We start from the raw sequence: 20,643 nt of genomic DNA, 5'->3' as shown, positions 1-20,643 counted from the left end.
AATATATATTAAGGTTTTTAATATTCTTGAATTTGTTGTTATTTTTTGCTTTTGTGCAACAACAACTTCAACAGTATTCAAAATAATTCGAGTATGATTAATGTACAACATAATGAAAATATATTGTCATATATTCTATAATAAATGTTGTAATCTTCAGTAGAGTTAAATGTAATAATCAATATATTACATTATATTTCTCAATTGTTCCGGAAGGGGTGACCTCCTGTAATCGGGTTAAATTGATCAGCTGCCCGAATTTAGAGTGTCTCTGAATGACAGCTTGGCCGCGTCCAGTTCCCCAGAGTTGATCACCTGGTTTCGGTGTGTGTATTTATTACTGCAGATTGTTTGTATTTGTAAATGCAATGGTCTCGATAATAATGTAATAAGCTAGCCTGTGATTGCACTGCGTTATAAATGAATGCCTGCCCCAGTCTGGAAGTAATGACTCTGCCAGGGAGTTGCATTGCCAGCGCCCTGGCACGTGCGATCTAACCCAGCAGAACCGAAGCTTCCATTCCAGAGGCAATCACTCGCTGCCGTCACTCTGCGTGTGACGTCACCTCCCTCGTCACACGTTCACGCAAGGGGTGCCATTGCGGCTCTGCTGCGGGGAGCCAACATGGAGGCGGTTTCACCTCCCCTCGCTGCAACCCTGCAAGGGGCAAGCTCCTCCCTGCCCCCCGCCCTCTCCGAGGACACGCTCAGCTCATCGTCAAAACAAACCCCGGCAAGGGCTGCTAATCTCGAGTGGAGGGAGGCGCGGAGCTGCACTGGGAGTCCTGACACTACCGCTAGTATTATCAAAGCGAGAGAGGCAGCCGAGCGCAGTACAGATAACACACAGTGCAGTTTACACGCTACATATTCAACACTGCAGCAACTCGCATTAAAATATATACATATAGCATCAATAGCAGCGATCGCGATACGCCATGTCGGCTAGTCCGGGAGACGGGAAGTTGGATCTGAAACAGGCCAGCAAACATGTGAAAGAGAGCGAGAATGTGGCCGAGAAATTCTCAGCAATGACCGTGACCAAAAACAGCGAAATGGGCATCGGGGACATTGCCGGCGTCCCGGCCGCTTTCACCCCAGTCGCCGGTCACAAACCTGTCAAGAAGGTGAGTGCGACGCGTTACTGCGTTTTCTGTAGCAGGTGCTGCCGAGGTCAGTCCCGGGCCATCGTGCGGGGATTGCATGATCGTACCCTGTCCTCTACCTCCGTGCCGTGTGCGGTGATCTCGGTGCAGGGCAAACACAGCACAGCGACGGTAATGCTGATGTGTTATTACTGCAGTCTTTAGCACGGACCTTGCTGCTCGGCTTGGTTTTGTCTTTGCATAGGGGTCGGTGGCCAGGGAACGAGGCGCTTCTCGTTTCATTCACCTTGTGTTAATGTCTTCCGCAGCTTAAAAAGTTTGATCTGGTTAAACTTCGGCTCTAGACATTTTGACACACACGCCATGAACACTTTGTGTATGCCGGGGGTGTGCAGAGGACGTGGTCGTGCGAAGCCATGCTGATTAATATTAATGTAGAGATTAGCGTCAATGTTTGTATCGGATTATTATAAACACTGTCAAAATAAGACTTCCATAGCGGTTTGATCCATTCCTGGTTTTACTACGAGTCTAATAAGACACGAACGAGCGTGTATTAAAACCTGGAACAGATGAAACTGCTTTGCAGTAGGAGCCTTATTTCCAATCCTTCAACATACCTACCTGTGACAGTGGTACAGAATTGTCTGTTATGTTTGACTTGGGTCACAGTTTCTAAGCTTCAACATCTGTAATGTTTATTTTTTTAATCTTAGTGTGTCCAATTATAATTTTCCCCCTGATTTTCTTCCAATTTGGAATGCCCAATTGCATTTCTCCTCGCCGCGGCAACGCCCCACATGACCCGAAGATACAATGGGTGTCCTCCGATCCCACCAGAGCCATGTCAGCGAACCTCCAACCCCTGGAGGACAGAGGCCAGCCCGGCAGGTTTCCGCCCCTGAGCTCACTGAGCGCCCGGCCAGCAGGGTGCGCTGTAGAGCGGTGAGGAGATTCTGTCCCGACCAGTTTGACCTGCCTAACCCACAGGAGCACCAGAGCCAAAGCGCCGCTCCCTTCAGAGTCCCCGGCGGAGACCGGTGACTCCGCACAGCCAGGACGAGAACCAGAGCTTCCACGTTTTCATTCTGAACAGTACAGGGACTCTGTAATCACAGTGCAGCTGAGGAGCACTTCAGCTGGGATTGAGGTAGTGTCAGCGCACAGTCAGTCACAAGTGGCAATTCCTGTACTGCTTGAAATGAATATTATCAGCATGCTAATAAAAGCATGAATCATAGTCGTGACAGCGCAGATTCCTGCCTTCAGGGCAAAGTAGTGCCAAAGAATGGGCTGGCAGACCTAATAGAAATGAACGAGATCATTGTTTTCAGCCTTGTTTAGTTAAGCAGAGGGATAGAGTCAGCTGCCCTGCTGCGGGTCTAAAACTTGTTGATAACTAAAATAAATTCATAGGACATCAGATAATGAGCGAACCCTCATTACAGCACCCCCCACACACGCACACCCTCACGCACCCACCCCACCCCCCCACACACCCACATGACCTCATTCTCTCAAGGACATTTATAATGGGAGTATATTGTAGGCAGTGTTTTTTTAGCCGTTCTCTATAGAAGTGGGTTACGAGTTGCCCTTCCTGTTGGGTCATTTCAATTCACACATGTTCCCTGTCATTGTGAAATACTGTTTAATAATAGCGTGCCATACCAAACAAGAAAACTCAAACAACACCGATCTGAGCAGATACAGTGAAGGCATGTTTTATACAAGGGCAAGAGTGTGCTTATAATAATAATAATAATAATAATAATAATAATAACGAGAATGAAGAGCTATGTTTAGGGCTACAGTTCATCATAGTTTGCAGTTTTTATAATGGTAAATAGATTTACTGCAGACTGGTAGAAATTATAGAAAAATGAATTTTCGAAGTGGCTCTGAATTCTGTAGTAAGAAGACTTCAGAGTGTGGGTCTGGTTTTGATCTTGACAGCACTGACACTGCATATTTGAACCCATTTCCTGCTCTATTATAATATATATATATATATAGAGCATATATATAGCATATATATATATATATCGGATATAGATATATATATATATATATATATATATATATATATATATATATAATATATCTATCTATCTATGCTATATATCTCCTGTATACTAGTGGTCTTACTGAAGCCCCCTGGTCTAATCCTGGGCTCGTCAGTGCTGACACACACACTGGTTCACAGGTGTCTGTTTGGGCAGGTGCTGCCGTGCAAGGCTTTGTCTTTGAACTTGACGTCCTCTCACTGTGAAATCAACGGGAATCTTCAATTTTATTCAGCAGGCATTCCTATAAAAGCAGGTTGCTTTGTAGTCATTTGTAACAGGAAGAGTTCTGTCTCGTTTTTAAGCTGTAGTAAGTTAGAATCTCATTGCCACGTCTGCAGTGGGATAAATGATTCAGATTTGAATATTGCCCTCGCTGTTCTCTCTTAACAGTGAGGGTGAAGTTAACTGAATGCTAATCACAGTAAGATGGCATATGCTTTGTGCACCAGTTATCAAGTTCTAAGTGAGGCTGTTCACAGGGAATTACAAATGTAATAAAGCCTTTCTGACACACTGTAATACTGATACAGTGTGCAATATAGCAACACATTGCAGCCTTCATGAGCCTTGTGCTCAGGGTGGAGTTGCCTTGACATACCAAGGGAAGACACAGCACACCAAGTACAGTACACAGAAGAAGAAAAAACGCAGCAAAACGCTCCTGATGAGCTGCAGTGTTTAGGGCTGCGTAATCTTCATTCAGAGTGGTAGACATTATTAGCATTGATTAGCAGTTTGAGCAATGTGCATATTACATTACAAGAGTATACAAGCTACAGTGAGTGTGCGAGGCAATCTGACCCTTTCTAAAGCGATCCTGTTAAACAAAGAGCTTTTTGTATTTGGTGGTTGTTGAAAGATAACCCAGACCTGGCAGTGCTGAAGCCCATGCATTAGCTGGTACACTGGCACGGCTATCATTCAGGTGGGATTGTAACCTTGCATAAAGGGAGTATTATTAATATTGGTGATGTCTTTGAAACCTGGGCTGGCAATTCTAGCGTGCTTAGCATACAAGAATCTAATTGAATTCAAGTGCCTTCATTATTATTATTATTATTATTATTATTATTATTATTATTTTTATGAGCAGTGATTGCCAGTTGCGTGCACTGGAAGGTATTCTGAGCTGTAAGTAATGTTTTAGTTGAATATTAAATGCAGTGTATAATCCTCTGCTGTAGATAGCACTTCAGAGAATGCTGTGTCTTGCGTTTGTTGCCCTTGAAGTGATCTTGTGGAAAGTGTTCATTGTCAGTGGGAGTGTCTCAAGTCTGATGTTAATCAGTATGTCGGCCTTGCTTCTATAACTGCTGTGTGCAAATACTGTATTGCAGGTAGTAAATACACCTAGCAATCTGAAGCCCCCCATCAGGGACATTTTTTTTCTTTTAATAATCATGGAATGCTTTGATCTTACTTGGGATTGATTTTTTTGGAACCCCAGTCCTGCTGTTTCCCAGAACTGTCATTATAGACTTACTTCAGCAAACACAGATTCACTTTTGTGCTAGAATATCTTTTAAAACACTACTGACCTGCTTTACATTACATTACATTAGCTCCCCAAAACAGGAGTAACCTTTTACAAGAAATTCTCTCGCTGGAAGGACATTTCTTTCTGCACCTTTTTTTTTTTCTTTGTTTCCCCAGTAGCAGCGCAATGACTGCGCTTGTTTTATATCTGGGGTCCGAGCCTTAGCACAATTAAAAAAAACACAGCTTCCCACCATGCAGTTCAGTTTTATACCTGCACACCTGATTAGCCTTTAACCACACTCGCAGGACGCAGATTGTGTTGACTGTCAGGTTTGTTTACGTTCTCCAAAGCAGTACTCCCCTCTGCCCACCCTGGGAAGCCTGTTTGCCGCTCTGTCACTCTGAGCCAGAGACACATGTCACAGTGTGGGTGTTTTACAGGTGTGGTTCCTGACTCTCAGAGGTCAGTGTCTTCTCACTCTGAAGCACACATTAGAGAGAAGGTCTACACACATTGCTCACCTCTAATACCAGCTCTGCTTTAATGATGCAGATCAGTAGAACACAGTGCCAGGGCTCTGCACCACACATCGTGCTTTTAAGCTTGTGTTTGATTCTGGTACCGACTGTGACCTTTAGTTCAGGACAGCCCATAACACTCGGGGGAACGTTGGCCCTAAGCTGAGTGCAGTGCAGCGGAGTGTTGAATGTAGTTCCTAATGAATAAATCTGTGAGCCAGCCTGAGGAAGGGCAGTCAGGCGAGCGCTTTGTTCCTGTTCTGCAGCCCCGTTTCCTCTCGGGTTGGCTGATTGCAGTGAGGGATGTGGAGGCTGTGAAGTCTAGCTGGAGTGATCTGGGGGCAGCGCTGGTAAAGGCACTAGTTCTGTGCGCTCGAGTTAGCCTTCCCTTAGTTCTAGAGTACCCGACAGTACTGGCTGGGGTCTGCTCTTGCGAAAGATGGCTCGGAGACACATCACGGTAGGTTTGTGAAGGACCTGTATTCTCTTGTGTTTAGAGTTCATTACTTTTAAACTGTGTTGAAGCACAGTCCAGGCTTTTGTCAGTGATTGGGCAGGTTCTTTTGTTTTTTCGATATTAATGTTCGCCGTGTTGTGAGGACTGTGATTCAATACCGGTGTCATTTAAAAGATTACATTAAGGATAAAGTAACGGGGAAATGTGCTCCCCTGTTTCCTGCAGATTAAGTAGTCACATTCCTTTTAATAGCTGCTCGTGCACTTTTTGAATTTTGCCGCTCTTATAAGGGATAATGTGCTGTAGTAAATGCATGGTAACACTGCAGACAATGCTGTGATTAACTCTTATAAGGGATAACTGGACTTAGTTGCTTTATTTATTCAGTACAAAGTTTCGCATTATAAAATATCACATTACAGAATATTATACAGATAAGGGCAGATCAAACAAGAAAATTCAAGTCAGAGCAAAATAAGGCGCACAGTATCTTATAAGAGCGAATCCGAGTCAGTGCAGTTAAACCTTATAGCAACTGAGTAAAGGGATTGCTACAGGACTGCTCATTATTATTCATGACGGCGGGGAGGAAAGGCTTTCAACTCCCAGATGGAGTTCACAGATAGAGCGGGCGCTGTGTGGGGCTCTTTCAATGGAAAACAGTGCCTCCACTCTCCGTCCTTCACACTGTCACAGCCAGCTTTGAACAGCTGACCAGGGAGCTGGTGTACGGTCCACAGCGTGCCCCCCAGTTTATAAAAACGCTGAGACGTGACGTCAGTGATGCGCCTCACGCTGGCTCATGGAGAAGGCTTTTCATTGAGTTTGCAGTCTTTTACTTGAGACTCGTGAATAATGTCATTGTTCAGCTGTCTGTCCTCAAACAAACAGTTAATTATAACCTAGGAACTGCCTTTGTTCCAGTGTTTGGCTGGGGATTTCACAATCCGTGGGTATTTTCAGCGGCAATCATTTTTTCTCTGGTAATACATTTTGAAATGACAGCACAAGTTGACACGCACAGAGCTGAAGCAATGACTTGGAACACGTTCAGCCCCCTTGCTGTCAGCTGTACAGCACATAGGAATACAAGTTCATAGGAACTGCTTTTAAATGCATGCCTATGGATGTGGAAGCAGGATTCAGTGAGAGTCAGCTGAAAAGCTTTCCTGTGAATACTGTGTGTGGAATGCCTACCGCTGCACTCCCAAGCCCATTAACAGCCCAGCACTGCATGCGATCATCCAGAGAGATCCTGCTGTATTAACTAGCAAGCACTAGTTGTTTGTTTTTATAAAGGGATGTCTCTTGTCTCTACAAGCTCTGAAGATGGTGTTCCAGGAACGCACAGTGCAGTGTGGAGCGCAGGAGACAGCAGCGGTAGGCAGCGAGTTTGTTCTGCACCCTGAGCAGCGAGTCCGCAGAGCGCTGAGAGTTTGCGGTGTTATGGGTAAAGGGATTTGATCATTAGTATGTTTTGTAAAGTTAAATGTTCCAATACTGCACTGCTACTCTGCTGAAGTAACGATAACAATAATAAATAGCATGGAGATGAAGACTGGCAGGACTCCACAGTGTGCTTCAAACAGGAATTCCAAACACAAAGTGTGAGGTCGTGTGAAAGCAGTGATGTCATTCTGCAGGGCGTGGCTACTGCAGTAGTGACGACTCCTGGACCGGATCTAGGGGGAACGTATTGGAATGATTCAATACAGTTCTCACGGGTGAAACGCATAGCAGTTACGGTAAGATATCTATATAATGAATTAGTTTGGAGGGGTTCAAAATGACAAGTCTACCATCCAACTCCCAGCAGTGATGCAGGATTGCAGAAACTACAGGCAAGAACACATGAGGCATTCCCAACAGGAAAGTGATTTAGGATCTGTTGTGTGATCAATATGGTTATTTTGAGGGGTATTTAGACCATCATCTTTAAAAACAGAAACTTGCTAAGAAAAATAAATAGATATTGCCAAGAAATTATTTAGTTTGGATCAAGCGAGGGTTTTATTTTACTAGCTTTAGAAGTTCTGTATAGAACTGAAGATCAAAGGACAACACAGGTCGTGATGATTCTTTACCTCCACAGTTCATGCCTGGTTGTTTATAGCTAATCTCAAACACAGAAGCCTTTTAGAGGCTTTCTTCATGTTAACCCTTTAGTCATGCCCCTGCTCTTACGCCTTGAAGGCCACTTTGTAACGACCTTGTGTTTAAGGGTTAACGATCTCTCTGCTTGTCAGGGTTTGCTCATATTGACATCGTGCCGATTCCTCTAAGCTGTGGTATTAATAACAGTGACTGGGTTGTAATCGCCCCAGTGTTTTATTCCAGGGATTATAGCTGAACTCAGGCCAGCAGAAATGACTCTGTTCTCTTCAGAAGGAACTATGTGCTCAAGCATCTTTATCAAACACATGTCATTGAGCTAAGCGCAAGCCTGCTCATTCACTGTATGTTATCTCCTTTGGAATTAGAACATTTCCCTTAAAGAACAGATTGCACAAGATTGATATGATTTCATATCACCTTAACCTTTGACCACATGTCAGATAAGAGGAGGCGTTTCCTGTTGCAGTAAATTGCTACAGTGGGGAAAAAAGCACCATCTGTAAACTTTTGGCTCACTCAGTGCAGTTATAAATGCATCTCCCAGGAGCAATACACTATACATTTTGTAACTTGGATGGAGCCCAGTACATTTATTGCACGATTTTCAAAAATAACTTTCTTGCTATGAACTTTCCATCAGGACAGCAGGGCTCCAGGGAAGATAATGCTGTCAGCAAAATAAACACGAATATAAGACGCCCAATAGAAATCGCCCACAAAAAGCCTGTCTGCATTTGTGGTGTTTTGTTTTGAGTGTGTTGGTGAAACCTGATGAATAATGGCACCTTGTTAACGTGTTGAATTACACACCGCTGTGTAGTGTCCATAGGTGACATTTCAAAATCTAACATGAAATACTGCTGTACAACTAGCATGGCTTCCGGTAGACTTTGAGAATTTGTAGTTCCTTTGATTACATGATGTTAAATAAAGCTTAGATGTGTGTGTGTGTGTGTGTGTGTGTGCGTGTGTGTGTGTGATGTCTCAGTCCTGCAGTTCTGGGTGTTGAGAGGCGTTTGCCCATAACAGCCCTGCATATGATGAATTATAAAGTTACCTGCACATTTCCCACCACTGTGTGTTTTTCTTAGTCTGGCAGCAATTCTCCTTTAAAGAGTGGATCTGTTTTCACAGTAAAATGTTGCATTTCCAGACACGGTATTGGCTTTCTCTGCTCTTGCAAAGTGACTTTAAAGTTACCCTGGAATGAATGAGAAAGCGTGGATCTGTGCTCGAATGCTGATCAGGAGCCCTTTGGTAATGTATTCCTATGAATGTATTGCAACCTGTCCCTTTTAAAAGCCAGCCATGAACAAGTCTTTTTCCACTTACATCCCAGCAGTGAACTGCTTTGAATAGCTTTCTGATAAGACTGCATCTGTGTTTATTTATTCAGTAAGGTGTCAAAGTGTTTTCGCTTTCCTCGCCCATTTTAATGATGCGGTTGACTTGTTTTGGAACAAAAGATCCGATTAGGCCATGGCGTGGACGTGCAGAAAATGGGAAAAGGAAACTAAACTGTTTCTGTGGGAGAGACACTGTTTTGAAATGACTGCATGAAGGGACACCAGGGAACTGCAGTATGAGTTTATCAGATGTTGCACTAGGCTATATTCCTCCAGGCCAATTGCAGCCACATTGCCCACTCCAGAGTAAGTGTGTTACACAGTGGAAAACCAGCCCTGTTGTCTGCAGGCGGTATTGTCCACCTGCAATAGTAGATTCCACTGCATGGTTTATGATCCAGTGTACATGCATTTCTGAGTACAGGGATGGGAATAAAACTCCCGATGCATAGCAGTTTGATCCCTTCCTGGTTTTACCATGAAGCACACCTGAGTTTGTCCCCTGTACGCTATGGCTAATAAAGCCCGTAGTATTACTGCTATGCAACAGGAGTCTCGTTACCATCCACGCATTTATACAAGAAACCTGGCGTTCGACGTGCCTGCTGATTTTGAAATTCATTTCGTTCTGCAGCAGATCCAGTTTGCGGATGACAAACAGGAGTTCAGCCGCTTCCCCACCAAGACCGGCCGGCGCTCTCTTTCACGCTCCATCTCGCAGTCCTCCACGGACAGCCAGGGCTCAGGTATGGAAAGGGGGTCCCCTTTAATCCTGTCAAGAGCCGTTCTGCACCCCCCCTGAGGTCATCATGGGTCATTCTCCCTCCCGTGACATTTCCAGGTGGCAGTGCTGTAGTCTTAGTGCCATGTGTGGCATGTGAAGTGACCTGGTTCCGTTGCAGGTAATTGTATTTGCAGTGCGAACAGCTGGGCTGCTTGTGTACCGCAATCTTGGTATTGCATTTCCTGCAACTAAACTCCCCACAGGGTCTTCCTTCAAATTAAATCAGAGCCACAAGATTCTAAACAAAAGGCTGTTTTTTTTTCTGCTCATTGAAAAAAGGTTGAGAAGTGTGTCGTTGGATTTTAATCTGTACATATTCACTGCACCGTTTCACCGGTGCTTTTCTGCTCCTGATTGTCCCCTTTCCTGATCTCTGCTCAGCTGCGTCCTACACAGACAGCTCCGATGACGAGACTTCGCCCAGAGACAAGACTCAGGTCAACTCCAAAGGCAACAGCGACTTCTGTGTGAAGAGCATCAAGCAGGCAGAGTTCGGCCGGAGAGAGATTGAAATTGCAGAGCAAGGTCAGAGTAAACTTGGGTTTCATTCGTCTAATGAAGCGCCCCTGCTTTCTCCCGGAGGAGCAGCGATAGATCAATTAGGATTTGAAGGACGTTCGGAGCAGGTACAGCTCTGATAAAGATTTAATAGGAGAGGGTTAAAAAGTAGACTCAGGGCAATAGCTAACAATCTCAAGACAGCTTTAGGCACAAGTGAGATCCACTAGGGGTGGGTATGTGTACATGCATGTACAAGCTATTTGAACATCACAGTAGAAAAAGCTGCGTTTTAAACATTTCTGATAACCTAATGTTGTTCTTCCTCCCTAGCTAGTTTAGAGAGAGAAGTTCCTCTATCTAGTTATTATATCTAACAGGAACTCGGTGCAAGAGGAGCCTGTTTCTGTGCACCAGTTAAAAAGCTGTAAGCTGTAAAGAAGAGGGGTTATTATCTGCAGTGGGGTTCGTCTGTTCGATTGCAAGCTGTAAAGAAGAGGGGTTGTTATCTGCAGTGGGGTTCGTTTGTTCGATTGCAAGTCTGTAAAGAAGAGGGGTTATTATCTGCAGTGGGGTTCGATTGCAAGCTGTAAAGAAGAGGGGTTGTTATCTGCAGTGGGGTTCGTCTGTTCGATTGCAAGCTGTAAAGAAGAGGGGTTATTATCTGCAGTGGGGTTCGTTTGTTCGATTGCAAGCTGTAAAGAAGAGGGGTTATTATCTGCAGTGGGGTTCGTTTGCAAGCTATAAAGATGCTTCATGTTTTTAATTCCACGCCGGGCACCGCTGGAAGTCCATTGATTTGGGAATGTCCTGTCGCCTGCAGATATGTCATCCCTCATTTCCCTCAGAAAGAGAGCGCAGGGAGAGAAGCCGCTGGCTGGAGCCAAGATTGTGGGCTGCACTCACATCACTGCCCAGACTGCGGTAAGTCTTCCGCACGCTCGCTGACTGGACAGCTCAGTGCAAGAGCGGAGAGCTGGCTCGAGACCTGTGAGACCTGTTCTGTGCTGCTGTTTGATTATCTCTCCAGACACAGGAGGAAAGGCTGCAATACACAATAAACGCAGGTCATAAAATTTAACATTTTTGATTGAACATGATGGGATCTAACACCTGTGCAGGGATGGACATAAGACTCCTGTTGTATAGCAGATTCAGCCATTCCAGGCTTTACTATGAGTTTGATTAGCCGCAGTGTACAGCTAAGAAGCTCAGGCGAGTCCTATTAAAAACGTGTCTTTTTAAAATTTAGCTCAGTTTGATCAGCGAGATGACTGAGCGTTGCCCTTGTGTTCATCACTGTGTTATAATGAGTACATCACTGTGTAAGCTCTTTTCTCTACGGTATCTGCTGTGGGTTTTATAAGTCTCTGCTCTACACTGCTTTCATTTCAAGCCCACACAGAAATCGGAACATGTAATTGCCAACAGCAAAGCTTTAGGGATGGAGTTGGCAATCCAGGTATAGCATAGCTTTCAATGAGCTGTTTTGCACGCAGTGTTGTGTATGTAGAGAGACAGTATGTACACCTTCCTGATCGTTATCGGGTTTAAATACAGGACAGCTTGAGCTGTCCAGGGTTTATTGCGAGTTCTGTGCTTTTATTATGATGTATAGTACAGCAACACTGGATATTAATAAACCACAGTGAAAGCTGACACGATACACAGTGCTTTGCAATTACGAACATAAGAGAGGTTTGGGAACAAGAAAAGGCCGTTCTGTCCATCAAGGCTCGTCCCAACTGCAGGGGAATGATTTAAAGGCACAGAATCTTTTTTTTTTTTAATTTCCCACTGTTCTCGATCCTGCTACTTCACCTGGTAAGCTTTTCCATGCATGCGTAACGCTCTGTGGAAATGGCAGGATTTCTCTGAGTCCCCTGGTGTTTTCCTCCGTTGGCTGATGCACAGCCTCTGTTTGACAGGGTGAAGAACATTGCCAGGTTAAAGTGTGAAATCACCATCTGCAGCTGACAGCTCCTGCTGTAGTTCCTGCTACAGACGCTGAATTAACGGTAGCATTAGCCAAGGTCAAGTAGCAGTTTGCTGGACTGTAGCATCCAACAGGGAGTATAGTGCAGGTGCACAGATCACCCAAGTCAAATGAAACCACAGCCCTGCGCCAGCACGCTGAGCACCGATCCATGTGGCTTGCAAAAAAGAATATGCCAATTTCATGCAAAAATACAGGAGTCAGTTATTTTACACAGAAGGGCAAGAGTGGAAAAGTGTGGGTGGTCTTGAATTGACCGAAATGTGAGAGGAATAAATCAATAAATACAGTGAATTCATTGTCTGTGTGTCGCTCCAATCTCTTCCCAGGTTCTGATTGAAACCTTGGTGGCGCTGGGCGCTCAGTGCCGCTGGACTGCGTGCAACATCTACTCCACACAGAACGAAGTGGCAGCCGCGCTGTCCGAGGCTGGTAAGCGCCAGCAGTGTCATTCTCACCCTGTGTTCAATCTGTGCCCAATTTAAAGACACAATACACAATAGGGTTTTTCAAGGTGTTTTTGTTTTTTTCATCCTTCTTGTTAACATTGTCGTCGCATAGCAACCTGGAGTTAAAAAAAAAAAAATAAATAAAAAGGTATATAACCCTGCCTGCAAATTATTATTATTATTTTTTTTTTTTTTTTGAGCGCTCTGTCTGAAAGCCGGCTCCTGAGTGTTCTTTATCATTGCTGAAATGTAAGCAGCTGTCATTTCCAGCGCGAGCAGTGGCCTTGAAGTGGAACAGGAATCAAGTGCTTTGAAGCAATTTCGTTAATGTTGAGTTTCATAGTGTCCATCCGAGTGCTGTATTTATATTTCAGATGTATACATTATACCAGCCAGGGATCACGGTGCACCTCACTCGCTCAACAGCATGTGTAGAAAGTGTTTTATTAAGACAGTTATGGGGGTGGACTGAAGCTCTTGCTGTTTTTCCCTCTCTGTAGGAGTCGCAGTGTTTGCCTGGAAGGGGGAGTCGGAGGATGATTTCTGGTGGTGTATTGATCGCTGTGTCAACATGGAGGGCTGGCAGCCCAACATGGTAGAGCGCTGAGCTTCTTGTTACAAATCAACTGCCCTCAATCCCACACTGTGCGTCCCGGCAAACCACAGCTGGGGCCGAGGGCTCAGCATCACCGAGAACTTCAGGACTGAGAAATAATTTTAAAAAAGACATGCAAACATAATCTTTTTATTCAATGTATGTTAACGTAGCACTGCTCAGCAGTTTTCTCTCGACTTTATGAAGCAGAGTGAGTTCGTTCTACAGGGGGATGCAATCGCTTGTGCTTGATAATTAGCTGCCTGTGACTCAGTGACCTGGCAGGTGGTGGTAGGGTTCAGGGTGCACACAGTTCAAGGGTAAGGCTCTGCAGAATAGCTCGAGGTCCTGATGCTGGTTCTTCCCCTGCTTGCTTGTTGGCAGATCCTGGATGATGGAGGAGATCTGACTCACTGGGTTTATAAGAAGTACCCCAATGTCTTTAAGAAGATCAGAGGGATTGTGGAGGAGAGTGTTACCGGAGTCCACAGGCAGGAAATGCATTGATTCTTTCTTTAACTGATTTTGTGATCTTGCAGGTGCAGGGCTGGAAATAAGACTCCCATTGCATAGCAGCTGGATCCATTCCTGGTTTTAGTTTGAGACACGCCTGAGCTTGTAACCTACACTGTGGCTAATCAAGCTTGTAACCTGGAATGGGCGAAACTGCTATGCAACAGGAGTCTTATTTCCCTCCCTGGGGTGAGATAGCCATTGATTGCTATTAATGGGTTCAGTTTTGAGTTGAGTCCTGCTGATAGTATGCTCTTTATTTTGTTTTCCAGACTCTACCAGTTGTCCAAAGCTGGAAAGCTTTGTGTTCCCGCGATGAATGTGAACGACTCCGTCACCAAACAGAAGTTTGACAACCTCTACTGCTGCAGGGAGTCCATTCTGGACGGGTGAGCAGAACGTATTGCTGTACACTGCCTGGCACAGCTGGCACAAAAGCCAGTGACGGAGGGAGCTCATTTTAAACCGCGCGTGTGGCAGAGTACTTGGGAGTTCCCTGCGGGTAGCTCTGTGCGAGAGAACCTCGGTTTGTACGTGCTGGAATAAGCACTGATGCTGTGGGCACGGGCTGGTCTTGGGTTGTCTGTGCAGCTCAGTAATGAGAGAAGGCTTTGCTTGTTTTGACAGTTTGAAGAGGACCACAGATGTTATGTTTGGCGGAAAGCAGGTGGTCATTTGCGGATACGGAGAGGTGAGCCGTCGACTCCTGTTCGTTTTTATTATTGAACAGCTCTGTCTAAATCCGGGTTTGAATGGTTAGCGCTCCGATGAGCGATCGGGTTGCTAATAGTAATGGGACAACCTTAAACAAGTCGGTATCTACCAGGAAGAAAAGGCTTCTGAAGGATGAATCAATATTTACATTAGATTGATTTAGATTGATTAGATTGGTTCTGGGGGTGGTCTGTAGTTGTTTAATAATAGGTGTTGGACAGTGATCTGTGAGTCTTGCTTTTTCTCCTTGTTTCAGGTTGGGAAGGGCTGTTGTGCTGCTCTGAAAGCTCTGGGCTCCATTGTGTGCGTTACAGAGATCGACCCCATCTGTGCTCTGCAGGCCTGGTAAGGGCATTCCCAGCACACTGTGGAGCTTTCATACAGCAGAGTCACCACTGAAACCCAATCTTTAACAAACTCTCCTTTTTTACTGCATAGAGGAACTGTAGAAATAAACGTTACTGCAGGTGCCGCTCGCCGGTCCAGTAATTGAATCTCTTCTTTTTTGCAGCATGGACGGGTTCCGAGTTGTAAAACTGAACGAAGTTATCCGTCAAGTGGACGTTGTCATCACCTGTACAGGTGCTTTTCATTGTGTAGTGTGTGTGTTTTTTTTTAAAGAATGAATCTCAGACGTTTTCATAGAATTTGGTTAAAAGGTTATTTGATCTTGAATGCGAGAAAGAGCCGTAACCGTGAATGATCCTGCCCTTAGGAAATAAAAACGTGGTCACGAGGGAGCAGCTGGATCGCATGAAGAACGGCTGCATCGTGTGTAACATGGGCCACTCCAACACGGAGATCGATGTGGTAAGGAACCTCGGGGAAAGGGTGGCACGGCAGGGGGTGCTTTTCATCTTTTTGTGTTTTTGTTTTTGCAAAAAACTAACGCGCCAATCGTGGTGTTTTAATTGAAGGCCAGTCTTCGCACCCCAGAGCTGACCTGGGAAAGGGTGCGGTCACAAGTGGATCATGTGATCTGGCCAGATGGCAAGAGAGTCGTCCTGCTGGCGGAGGTAAAATAAATAAATAATAATAATTGCAAGAAAGAAAGACTTCAAACACCCCCGTGCACAGATGGTTTGGTCCATTTCTTTTGTTGTGTGGGAGTGTTCAGTGTTCGCTGGTTTTTCTGTGTCTCCTTCTCAACTCCCTTTTCTATGTGAAGACTTCAGGAGGGATCGATTGGCTTCTTAAGTGAGAGAGTTGATGATACAGTTCAGCAACTGGACACAGTAAAAAAAAAATAAAAAAATAAAGCAGTCCTTAGTGGCTGTGGAAGCAAAGAGAAAGTGAAGGAGGCTTTCCTGTGCCTCTTCATTAAGACGTGAATCTGTCTGACGGTGCATTTACTCAGTAAAGCACATTTAAAGGGGGATTTGGCAGCACTGCCTGTGGTTGTAGTTTTGCAGTTATCTGGTGATTCTCTGCCACTGTAGTAATCCAAGTCTGTCTGTTGATTAAGGGACGTCTCCTGAACCTGAGCTGCTCCACAGTCCCTACCTTTGTTCTGTCCATCACAGCCACCACGCAGGTGAGTGAGGGCGTGGAGCTGCACCGCTGCATCGCTCCTGCACGACAAAGTGCACCGACGAAGATCAGAGGGAGTTCGTGAAGCAGCCCTGCCCTGCATGCATTATAAAATAGCTACACAGATATGGAACATAGTAATAGTTCTACACACAGAGACTGAGGGAGGTAGATTATATTCGGCTTGAGACTTGCTCTTTTTTTGTTCTTTGCATTATGGTAATGCAACATGCAAAGCATGCATTTAGTTAGCTCTGTTGCAAAGTGTATCCTTGTGTGCCACAAGTGAATCATGCTCTGTATTTGACGTGTGTTTATATTGCTGGTTGCTCTGTACTCAGAAATGTCTGCTGCTGTTTGGTTTAGGAGTCCAGCTGCACGCTTCTATGCTCAGAATACTAATTCTGCCCCTTCTCTATTGGACAGGCTCTTGCCCTGATAGAGCTCTACAATGCCCCAGAGGGGCGTTACAAACAGGATGTCTACCTGCTGCCTAAAAAGATGGGTACGTTCTGAACAGATGTACATAATACAGCATCTCTCATGCACAAGGCTGCAGAGTCATAATGAGCATCTGCCTGTATTGCTTGTAATGTATGTAGCAGTGTGGCCTCCAAGGTCCTGTAACACATGAGAGAGAAAGAGCACTTTTGCCACACTGACACAACACGACACAGGGGCTGTGGAAACTGCCCTTCCCAACCGTTATGTGCCATGCTCACGGTCTGCACGAGCCACTGTCACCAGTTGAGGGTTAATCGAAGCACCGCAGCACAGAGACAGAACAACAGTGTATTATCACCCTTCAACGTGTCATTAGCTTGCATTAAGAAAAACTACTGACTGGTAAGAGCAAATTAGCATGCATGCAGCGCCCTCTTGTGGTCAAAAAGAATTAGGGCACCTTTACGTAATAGAATGTCTTCTGGATTAGTTGTCCAGTGTTAGTTGCAGGGATCGCAATAAGATCCCAATTGCATAGCGGTGTGATCCGTTCCTGGTTTTACTATGAGTTTAACACATACCTGAGCTTGTTGTCTACACACTGTGGCTAAACAAGCTAGTGGAATGGATGAAACTGCTCTGCAATAGGAGTCTTATTTCCCTCCCTGAGTTGAAAATATCCTTTTTTTTTTGTCTTTTCAGACGAGTATGTCGCCAGCTTGCATCTGCCCACCTTTGATGCCCATCTCACAGAGCTGTCAGATGAACAGGCCAAATACCTGGGACTCAATAAGAACGGACCTTTCAAACCAAACTACTACAGGTAAACCTAATGCAGCGAGGACTACGAGTAGGGGGGTAGCAGAGACGTGAAAGACAGGCTGTTGCGCGGGAATAGGACGTTATATATATGTATTGATATGTGTTATTTGTTAAATACATTTGTCATTGTATTTGTCATATATGTTAAGGTGAAAGTGTAAGAAGAGATGTGGAGTGTTTCGTTTTGCTTGAGTTTTATTTTCTGCAGTGTTTTCAAACTCCTGTAATGCAACATGCAATCATCTCTTTTATTGCAGATATTAATGTTTGAAGCGCTGGATAATCCCATGAAAGGACCACGATGCCTGCAACAAACCTCGATGTTTAGCGAGCCAGAGGAAAAGCCCACTTTATTTTCTGTGTGCGATACATTCCCTGCATGTTTCATTTATTTCCATTGCCAGTCTGTAATTAAACCCAGCGAGGTAGTCACCTTCAGAGTTTCATAGTGCTGTACAGCTGGGGCCAAAACATTTGCAACACCTAGAATTGTAGGATTGAGACATCATTTTTAACAACTTTTATGAACATAATTTAGATCTTTTCTTTAACATCAAAGAAACTACATCGCAAAAAATTAGTCTACCAGAAGCCCTAGTTGTGGTGCAGTAGTATTTCATGTTAGATTTCAAACTGTCGCTGTGTTTTTTTATTTGTCAGTATTTTTGTTAAATGATAAACTACACAGCGGTGTGTGATTCGGTATGTTAAGATAACATTATTCAGCAGGGTTCATTTGACTTTATGCAGTAAAATGAGTTTGTTTTGGGGGGGGGGGGGTGCAAAACCTTTGGCCTGAGCTGTAGAAAACAGAACGCGAGCCAATACTGTCCAGACTGACCTGAACAGCAGATTATATTTAGAGAGCCAACCCTCGCATCTCAAAGCAGTTACATGTGTGTCCAAACAAACAAACAAAAATTTGTTTCTTTCATTTTAAAAGTGTTGCCATTTGAATCATTTGCGTTCATTTGTAAAAGCATTATTTGACAATCGAAATCGCTGCTTTTGTTCTGAAACTTGAAATGGTACCTATAGAGAGAGAGAAGTCTTGCGGCAGCGATTCTGTCCACTTTGAATTGTGAACGTGTTCCCCAAAAACGGACTGTTGAAACCGAGAGGTTTTGATGATTTCCTGTGCAAGGGTACAGTGTCTGCGTTTAAGTACTGTAACTGTTCTGAAGTGGCTTAAACTCCAGAGGTCTGATTGATTAACAAGCATGCATCTCTCGTTTGTCTGTCGTCTTCTGTTGAGTCGCTTTCTTCCTTTCACCTTTGTATGGAACAGCTTCCTGAAAGCCACCTGATAATAGACTGCAGCTCCTGATAAAAGCCGTCAGAGTTACAATCTGGAACAAGCAGCCTGTCACCCAAACTCATTTTTCATCAGTGATGTGTCGCTGTCCTTTTCATATAGTGCAGTATATTGCAAACAGTGATGTTTTATGGAGTATGTGAATATATATATATATTTTAAATAAGTCCTCTGTACCTCAATGTTTTCAGTCACTGTGATGTCCTTTTCATTTCCGATGTTTTAGTTGTTGTCAGCTTTTTTTTTTTTTCATGGGGTGATCTCCAATAATAACTGTTATTACACAAAAGCTGTTTAATTCCCTGCTGCAGCGCGCTTGTCTCTGCTGGAGTGTCTCACTCTGCCTTTTGCATGGTCATTTATAAGATAATAATGCTGTGGTGTTGGTATGTATATAGAAGGCAGGGCGGGTCACAGATCTGTCTAATCACAGAGCCAGGAGGGGCGCTTAGAAGAGAAAGTCTCCCTCTGCACCTGGGCTTGGCAGTGAAGGACAGCACTTCCACTAGACTGCAGCACAGGGAGCAGCACCAGTCTGTCAGGACCCCTGCGTTGATAGAGATCCAGGCTGCTCTCACACTCACTCACTGCTAGTGTTTTAAAATGTGGTGTATAGAGACTGTATGGATTTTGCTGACACACTGTGTGCGCCTGCTTTTAGTGGAGTTGTCAATGCCGTTTTTAATTTACATCACAGCCTGATACCCTTTCTAATTATTCTTATTCCTCGATCAGCCGTGTCACGGTTTGGTTAGTTCATGTCTTCTAAGGCTTTCCTACAATCTGAACTGGATGTATTTCATAGTTTAAAAGCGAGTGCAGAGCAGGACATCTGGGCAGGAGGAACGATCAGTTTAAATGGCAAAGAGAAGAACATCTTTTTTTCTCTTTGATGATTTCTTGCGCTGCACAGTTTTTGGGTGAAGTTACCGGTCCAGTGCAGAGCTGTACTGTCATTCCAGCGTGTCTTTGTCTAGCTATCATTTCATTTCAACCTGTCCAAGAGCTGCCAGGTCTCATGATTTCAGCATCTTCTCCTGGAAACGCCTATCCTAAACCATGCCACACCCTTCTCTGATTAGATTCCCTTCTCTGATTTTTATTTCTTTTTCTTTGATGACAGTGACAGAATATCGCCTTATTTAACAACTCAGCACTGTGATTTGACATGGGCTTGACTTGTGTCACTGCTTGATCTATCTCAGAATTTCAATTTACTTGCCAGAATCTTTTTCATTATTATACAAGATTTGATTTGGGAAAAGTACTGTAGATGATTATCCATCTATCTGTCTATCTCTGTGTGTGTGTGTGTGTGTGTGTGTGTGTGTGTGTGTGTGTGTGTGTGTGTGTGTATATATATATATATATATATATATATATATATATATAATGTGCATGTGTAACAGATTGTGTTTTTAAAACACAATGTTCCCCCTTCAGAATCCAAGCCTCCGTTTTTGTGTTTATTGATGGATAGCACACTCGCTCTTGCAGAAAAAATCCACTTTTTTGGCGTTTCTTTGTCAAGGTTGGTAAATATTCTGTTGTTGACACCAAAAGGGGGTGAAAAAGCCCCCAATGCAGGATCTTTGTAGATTAGCTGAAACACGAATAAGTGAGAGGATTCAAATCCCTCCGGAGCGCTTTTATTTTATTTGCATACCCCCCACCCGAATAGATTCAAGGGCTACACTTGCATACGCAACATTGGGATGGTCGCAGCTAAGCTTTCTTCGTTCATAAATAAATGTGTGTGGTTTTAAGCGCATGCTATGATAATAAAAACTAAAATGAATACTTTTCTACTGAATAAATTTCTTTTTTTTTTTGTAATTGGTGTAATCGTAACGTTTGAAGATGAGCAGAACATCTTAATAAAAACCTGCATT

The 20,643-nt window shown here is 44.1% G+C and overlaps 1 protein-coding gene across 5 annotated transcripts; it reads left to right on the top strand.

Moving 5' to 3' along the window:
• The first annotated feature begins 722 nt into the window (after positions 1–722).
• On the top strand, positions 723–19,958 carry LOC121299776 (S-adenosylhomocysteine hydrolase-like protein 1). Of its 5 annotated transcripts, none has more exons than XM_041227818.1 (17): positions 725–1,127; positions 9,729–9,837; positions 10,257–10,400; positions 11,197–11,297; positions 12,699–12,801; positions 13,319–13,413; positions 13,798–13,904; positions 14,199–14,315; positions 14,554–14,617; positions 14,897–14,985; positions 15,152–15,222; positions 15,356–15,450; positions 15,558–15,656; positions 16,106–16,174; positions 16,597–16,675; positions 17,317–17,437; positions 17,694–19,958. In XM_041227818.1, exons 1-17 carry the CDS (start codon positions 939–941, stop codon positions 17,698–17,700), a joined length of 1,659 nt encoding a protein of 552 aa, XP_041083752.1. In that variant the 5' UTR covers positions 725–938; the 3' UTR covers positions 17,701–19,958. The 5 variants fall into 5 exon arrangements, with proteins under 5 accessions (XP_041083755.1, XP_041083753.1, XP_041083752.1 ...); XM_041227817.1 differs by having other exon boundaries at positions 727–1,127; positions 9,726–9,837; XM_041227822.1 differs by lacking the exon at positions 725–1,127 and adding an exon at positions 5,531–5,633 and having other exon boundaries at positions 9,726–9,837.
• The last annotated feature ends 685 nt before the right edge of the window (positions 19,959–20,643 follow it).

Source organism: Polyodon spathula, chromosome 25, assembly GCF_017654505.1.
Source record: "Polyodon spathula isolate WHYD16114869_AA chromosome 25, ASM1765450v1, whole genome shotgun sequence".
Lineage (NCBI taxonomy): Eukaryota > Metazoa > Chordata > Actinopteri > Acipenseriformes > Polyodontidae > Polyodon > Polyodon spathula.
This window is presented reverse-complemented; position numbering and strand designations above follow the sequence as displayed.

What these genes read in the sequence shown, in the direction of transcription:
- LOC121299776 (XM_041227817.1), top strand. Translation starts at nt 939, where the DNA reads ATGTCGGCTAGTCCGGGAGACGGGAAGTTGGATCTGAAACAGGCCAGC. An exon ending in AGGGAGTCCATTCTGGACGG is followed by an intron (nt 14,316 to 14,553) that starts GTGAGCAGAACG and finishes TTGTTTTGACAG; the next exon opens with TTTGAAGAGGACCACAGATG. An exon ending in CCTGCTGCCTAAAAAGATGG is followed by an intron (nt 16,676 to 17,316) that starts GTACGTTCTGAA and finishes TTGTCTTTTCAG; the next exon opens with ACGAGTATGTCGCCAGCTTG.